At 49.9% G+C, this 6,401-nt stretch overlaps 3 protein-coding genes across 3 annotated transcripts; all 3 read right to left on the bottom strand.

Annotated features, from left to right (window-relative positions):
- Positions 1–281: 281 nt before the first annotated feature.
- Positions 282–663, bottom strand: FIBRA_08956 (uncharacterized protein; the record flags this gene model as incomplete). Its single annotated transcript, XM_012330564.1, has 2 exons — positions 282–446; positions 502–663. The coding sequence occupies 2 exons, from the start codon at positions 661–663 to the stop codon at positions 282–284; spliced, it is 327 nt and encodes a 108-aa protein (XP_012185954.1).
- A 2,087-nt stretch (positions 664–2,750) lies between these two features.
- Positions 2,751–4,192, bottom strand: FIBRA_08955 (uncharacterized protein; the record flags this gene model as incomplete). Its single annotated transcript, XM_012330563.1, has 9 exons — positions 2,751–3,028; positions 3,099–3,209; positions 3,258–3,363; positions 3,424–3,514; positions 3,578–3,602; positions 3,667–3,698; positions 3,749–3,764; positions 3,813–4,045; positions 4,110–4,192. 9 exons carry the CDS (start codon positions 4,190–4,192, stop codon positions 2,751–2,753), a joined length of 975 nt encoding a protein of 324 aa, XP_012185953.1.
- Positions 4,193–6,203: 2,011 nt separating this feature from the next.
- On the bottom strand, positions 6,204–6,377 carry FIBRA_08954 (uncharacterized protein; the record flags this gene model as incomplete). The annotated part of the gene is made up of 2 exons (XM_012330562.1): positions 6,204–6,252; positions 6,313–6,377. 2 exons carry the CDS (start codon positions 6,375–6,377, stop codon positions 6,204–6,206), a joined length of 114 nt encoding a protein of 37 aa, XP_012185952.1.
- Positions 6,378–6,401: the final 24 nt, after the last annotated feature.

The raw sequence follows: 6,401 nt of genomic DNA, 5'->3' as shown, positions 1-6,401 counted from the left end.
AACTACAACGGGCCGAGAAGGCCAGTGTGACCGTTACATAGGGCGCTCAGTGGGCGCCTCTGGAAGGGGGGGGTCTCTGCCCCAGACGTGTCGAAGACACGTCTGGGCACGAGACCAAGGATCACCGAAACACTGTATGCTTGACGCGTGCGAGTGGGTAAAGTCATGACCTGCATGAAAGCCTTGAGTATATGCCGATAAGCTAGCCAGCGCTTGGGTACAGGGTTATGTAAAGTTCTTGTACGTACGCAAATAGAAATAAGATGAAGACCATTCAAGATTCAGAAACTAAATGGCAAGACCTTGACGTCTCCCACAAGTCCATCACCTCCGAGTCCCCAGCTCTCTCTCCATCCATCCTCGGCATTCCGCTTCTCCCTAATCTCATAAAACAGCGGGCCGTCGTACAGCTTCTTCAGGTCCTCTTCATTGATGCAACCATTCTCCTGCAAAAGGAGCCAAGTCGTGTCCCACAACAAGGCTGCAGCGGATCACCCATACGGGTCCACAGTGACGGACTGGCCATGCATCAGGTGCGTGATTTTGCGTAGCGAAAGGGTTTTTCCAGGAGCGGTAGGTAATTGCTTGAAGGACTATCTGGCGAAGATATTCTCGAAGCGGCAGGGGACTCTCCGGTGTCGTATACTCCTGAGTCAGAACCATGCTTGTCTTGGTGTATACCAGAGAGATAGACACGGGAGAATGGGTCAGGGAAGTAGCTATGTGCGAGGCTATGTGCGAGGTGAGTACGACATAAAAGAGACAGGAAAGAGGCAGACACACCGTGTCGGGAGGGAGAAGCATATATTAATGACAAAGACGGCGAAGAGAGAGAATACCACGTTGAACCCAAGGTCACGGAATCCGATGAATGTGTCCCGGGGCCAGATCACTCCATCGCGATCGCGGTCCCAGAATATTATATGCTACTGTAGGACCGACTATGCATTGTCGTTGGTTAGATATATATGTGAGTTGTCTTGGGCATCACTCACGTAGTTTTACGTTTGTGGGAATATCCAGAGGATCCGGCGGGATGTTCAATGCTTAGGGCGTAATGTGCACGAGCAACGTAAGGTAACTTTATGAATCTGTCGGTGTCAACGCGATATGGCCGGGTGCCCATCGGCTGCGTATGGTTTACGACTATGCGTGGGTGGTACAAGTCGCTGCGTTCTGCGGAAACATGTTGGAGTGTAGACATAGTCGATTGAAGCGGAGCTAATGGCAACAGTTGAGGCGGACAGAATAATACGCATGCCAAGTAAGTAGGATATTAGAATAAATTGCACGCAGCGACTCATGCCTTGAAATTGAACTTGACAATGTCGTCATCGCGGTAACTTCGAGGGCGTGACTCGCCGCGACGTTTCTATTTCACGTGACCTGTGACAGGGTTCGGCCTTTGCATCGCTTGCCTTGGCCTATCTGACTTTCAATCATGCATGCTCAGCAGGAATCTCAATCCCCACCTACCTAACTGCTACTTTTTGATGATAATTTTCAAACCACACAAGAATAAACTCCAAGTCGATGATTTTTGCGATTTAAGTTGCAGTACTACAGCTTGGCTGGACCTAACGTCTAGCGAGAGCTCGAGATGCAGTGTGGCAGTGTGAGTGGATTAGTTTAACTCTGGCACAATGGTGGCCCACATTTGTGAATGAGATTGGATTCACGCATCCTCTGTATCTTGTACAACTTGCACTTGTGGTCCACTACGTCGGTTGTCGGAATTTTGTCCCAAGAGGGTTTGTATTGGTGACCGATTGACAATGTAAATCGATACATAGTACGCCTTCTGTCTGAATGGTTTCCTGAACTTAAAGGGTGTTCCTTTGTTCTTTCACATCGGAGATTGTATCGCCGTACCATGCCGCTGCAACTATGCCACACATCTACTGCAAGATTAAACATCCATGTTTCGTTTCCCTATATCGACCTCTAATATCTTCTCCTAGTTATGTAAGCGATGGGGCCGCCTCGGATGTCTCTGAGAGCAGCTACATATCCGTTTCGATACCCCTTCGTAGTCGGCCGGTCCTAATTCCAGACTCTCCGGACCCCAGCGCGGACTCATCGGATTCGTGCTCAGACTCGAGCTCTTCCGAGTTGGACTCAGAACACTTGAGGATGAATCTCGACGCATCCCAGAGACCCCACCATCGATCTTGCCCACTAATCTGCTGCTGATCTAAGTGCCACAGCCTGTGTACATGTTATCTCCAGGACTGCGCAGCTGCAGACCGTCGCCGAGGGTCGAGCGCCTCGCCTTCTCCCTCCCTCACAAAGACCCGCGTATCGGCGTTCACATGGCCAGTCTCCTCAATTTCGCGGAGGAAATTAAGAATTCTCGCAATCCGGTGTTTCTCGCATCGGGACTAGATGAAATTGAGTATTCTAGTGCATCATGACCATTTCTTTGCGGAATGAACGTGATGTACACATCTCGGGAGTGTAAGTGCGTGTAGTTTGGACGGTTTTTGTCACCCAAAGCTAGGCTTCGATTGCGGCAAGTTACGATCACACATTGGGTATAATATAATCCACACAATGCGGAGACATGGCATGTAGGCTCGACATGAGCCTTTCGCACGCGTTCCTACGCCCGGCACATGATGTGTTTTTTTCGAGATTAGATTATGCCTTCAACGGCTTCATACAATATAAAGCAGGATAAGAAGAGATTAAATACTTGAAAGCCATGAGTTCCGACTTCCGATATCACAAAGCAACTCCGAAGCATAGGCCTATACACCAATGTCACTCAGGACCTTCTCCGTCGTGTCCCACAGTTCCTTAGCCAATTCCGGATCCCGCCCTCGCTTGCTACAGCTGCCCAGTTGTCCAGGTGGTTTGATGTAGGCGCCACGGTACTTTTGCGACTCAGCGCGCACGACCGGTGCCACTGCTGCAAAAACAGGGACGTAGGCTCCTCTCGAGGGACGACCAAGTAACGTCGAGGCGATGAAGCTGTAAATGGGCGCGATGATTGGTCCAACAGAGTGTGCATAATTCTGCACGCCCTCTATACAATGGTGGGGGTGACAATAATCAGTCAAAGTCATGAGGTCCTGGGTGTGAACGACGATACGAACCCGTGTTTGTTTCGCCAGGATTGGCAGACATGACGATGATCGGTATGCTTTCTTTGTCCAGACGTCGTTGCAACTCCTTGACGTAGAGCACACCCATGAGCTTGCTGAGAGCTGTGTCACGGTCAGACCAGCACATGAGATAGTAGCGTATATGCGTACTATATCGGTTGAATTTGGGGAGCCACGAGTCTTTAAACTCCACGTTCAGATCATCCACATTGCGGAAGCGGGTTTTGGGGGCATGGTTATGACCATCAGACGCCATCTGCACATGTTCAAAAATTAGATCGTCAAGCTATAGGAGAGCATCAATAGCGATACGGACATTGACGATGCGGACATCACTGCTGGGCTCTTGAGCGGTCGCCTTTAATATGGGGAGCAATGTTCTTATGAACACGAATGGACTCAAGTAGCTGCGTGTACATGAGGCTAGTCAGCAACTCGAGCACGAGTGTTCTACATAGGGATCTACATACTTGACCATCATGAGGTCTTGGATGTCTAGGAAAGTAGGTGGATTGAACTGAGCTTAAACCTAACGAACATGACCGGATAACTCTCGCACCATCATGGGTCCGGGAGTATGGCACGAGAAGCCTTGTCGGGTGGATCAGGTATGCGCATTATAAATATTCAAAAAGCCTCACATTGCAGCGCTGTTCACTTGAGTGCGTTTGAGTCAAGGCCCACGAAGACTGTGAATGTACGAACCGACAGCATCTAGCCTCGTCTCCTGTTCCATGAATGATTCCGCAGCCTTCTTTGCTATCCGTGGATCTGAGTAGTCTAATGACAACCACACCACTTCGCCGTTCCCTGGTCCCAGCCCAGCAGCTTGTAGTCGCTCTATTGCAGCCTGCGCACGCTCCTTGTTACGCGCTCCCAGATAGACTTTCGCACCGCGCCGCGCGAGGTGTTGTATAGTCGCAAATCCAATACCTGCACTAGGGAGGTTTAGATCCTGTGGAACGTTATACCGAACGCGAGCCGCGCTTTCCAGCTACGTACTTTCCACCGGTCACAATGATGATTTTTCCAGCCAGGCTAGGGAGCTGGTCGGGGCTGAAAGTCTTTGAAAAAGCAAAGCCCATGGTGAACAGTGAGAGGCCCTAGTCTCCCCTAGGCAGTCCTTAAAGCCTAAAAACGACCTTTGAGTGCGAAGCGGTCGGTCGAGAGGACCTAAAAGGAAGCCAAGCATAAATCCCATAGCAAATTCTCATCCGACCGCAATTTGATGGTCTGGATTCTGAGCGTCTCGGAATCACGCGCTTGCCGATCCGAGTCAAATTGATGTAAATGATACAACGGTTACAACCCGAGTTGCAAGGCGCCCGCACCAGTCAAACCGACATGCTCTAATTACTGTACAAAAGGAAAGCCAAGATACGTGAGCCTGAATATTGTGGGGTTGTTACTGGTGCTCCTCCTCAGCGGTCACCAGAGGCCTGAAGCAGAGGGATTCGATGAGAACCCTGATGTCTCACTGGAACACGATGAGGGATCACTCATTTCAGAATTTCCTTTGCGCTTAGGAGTGGAAGATGCGCCAAGAGCGCTGTGCACCAGTCCGCTTCCCGTGGTATGTCACCTAGGCAATGCAAGATGTCCGTGTCATGCCTCAGGGCAGATGAGTACCTGGAGTTCCAAAACAACACTCTTCAGGCCCGCGAATGGAGGCGTGCACACCAAATCAACAAACCGTACATGTAGTCTATGTCGGCATCAGCCAGCAGTTCTTCGAATGTCAGATTCGAAAATGCAGGATGGGAAGTTGTAAGGAAGGTGATACGAATTTCGCAGTGCTCGGGTGTGCATCGAGACAGCACAGATAAAACACACACCGCCAATATGGAGCCCACGGGACGTGGCTGTCAAAAATAAGCGAAAAAACCTCGATGTTAAAGTATTCCAGGCGAAGGTTCAAGTATGGGTCTGTAGCTTGGACGAAGATCACATCGATGCGCGCGATGAGCAGATCTAATACTTGTTATGTGACGCACCTATCATGGAACCAGATCTCGATTTCAGAAAGAAACCCACGAGTTGTGTTTAACAGCCGTTGTATACGACCAGTGCATAAATCGGCCTCGTGAACCCTCAAGAGCTTGAAGACGACGTGCTTGAGTATAGTGCCAAAAGACGAGACACACCAAGAACTCGAGGACATCGCTGCTAGCATATATTTCCAGATCTGTCAAAGTGACATGCTGAAGCGGAGTCAGATATCCTGGAGTGCGCCTCATCTGGACTCTGTAGCAGACCAGGCTGGTAAGGTAGGGAAGGGAAGAGATAAGCTGTCCGAGTCACACAGCGCCATCAATGAAAAATGAACGCCGTGCAATTCTAAGCGTGTGACAGACTGGAACATAGCTTGCAGATGCATGAGCTGTTCTGTACGTAGCAGGCCTTTTTCCCATCGGCTTTGAGAAAATTTGAGTACCTCAATACCAGTCAACCTGTGAACCATGTAGTGGGCGAGTGGTTCCAGTCAATTTGCAGCATTCTAAATAATACCGCAGTAATGTCACATGCGCCACATCAGGGTGCTCTTCGAGGAATTGTGCCATCCGCAGCATCTGGACTACATCGCGAAGGACGACATGTCCAGGCAGTTGCCACAGTGTTCGCGGTCTCCGCACGTTACACTGGAGGATGCATGCCTGCGATGGTTGTTCTTCCCGACCCAGATGGTTTACCGTTAGTTCCCATTATCTCCGAGTCGAACGGGAACTGCCACTGCAGGGGCTGTCTAGGAAAGGTAGGTACTTGAGATTACTGGGCCTCGTCGACCTTTCCTGGTGTTTCGCCCTGCAGTTCTGGGGTCTGAAAATTGTCGTAGACCCTACAAGGGCGAAGGTGGAAGGGAGTATCTACTCCGCTCACCGCAGACTCGGCCGCTTATTGTGGAGCGCGTACTTCAGTAAATAGACAAAGAAAATACATGTTGGTTGGAAAAAATAGCACTACAATGTCTTGCCGTGCCACTTAATTCTGGCGATTGATTTCACTTATCTCCATTGCGCTCGTACAGTGTCCAAATCGATGATACATAATCAATTCTACTAGCAATACATTTTATCATGAAACTCCGAACTCCAACTTCTACAAGGTCAAGTCTAGGTTCACATGGACAGCCTTGACCTGTGTGTAGCTGTGCGCGCGATAGGCATCAGCGTCCATTTTACATAGATAGCATAGAACAGACACTCACTTCGCCAGCGCGTATTCGCCAAGCTCGCGTCCCATCCCACTCTGCTTGTATCCACCAAATGGCATCGCGCAGTTCACGTTGACCATGGA

This window comes from Fibroporia radiculosa (genome assembly GCF_000313525.1).
Source record: "Fibroporia radiculosa TFFH 294 genomic supercontigs, scaffold5275, whole genome shotgun sequence".
Taxonomy (NCBI): domain Eukaryota; kingdom Fungi; phylum Basidiomycota; class Agaricomycetes; order Polyporales; family Fibroporiaceae; genus Fibroporia; species Fibroporia radiculosa.
The sequence above is the reverse complement of the archived record's forward strand: the minus strand, read 5'-3'. Positions and strand labels throughout refer to the sequence as shown.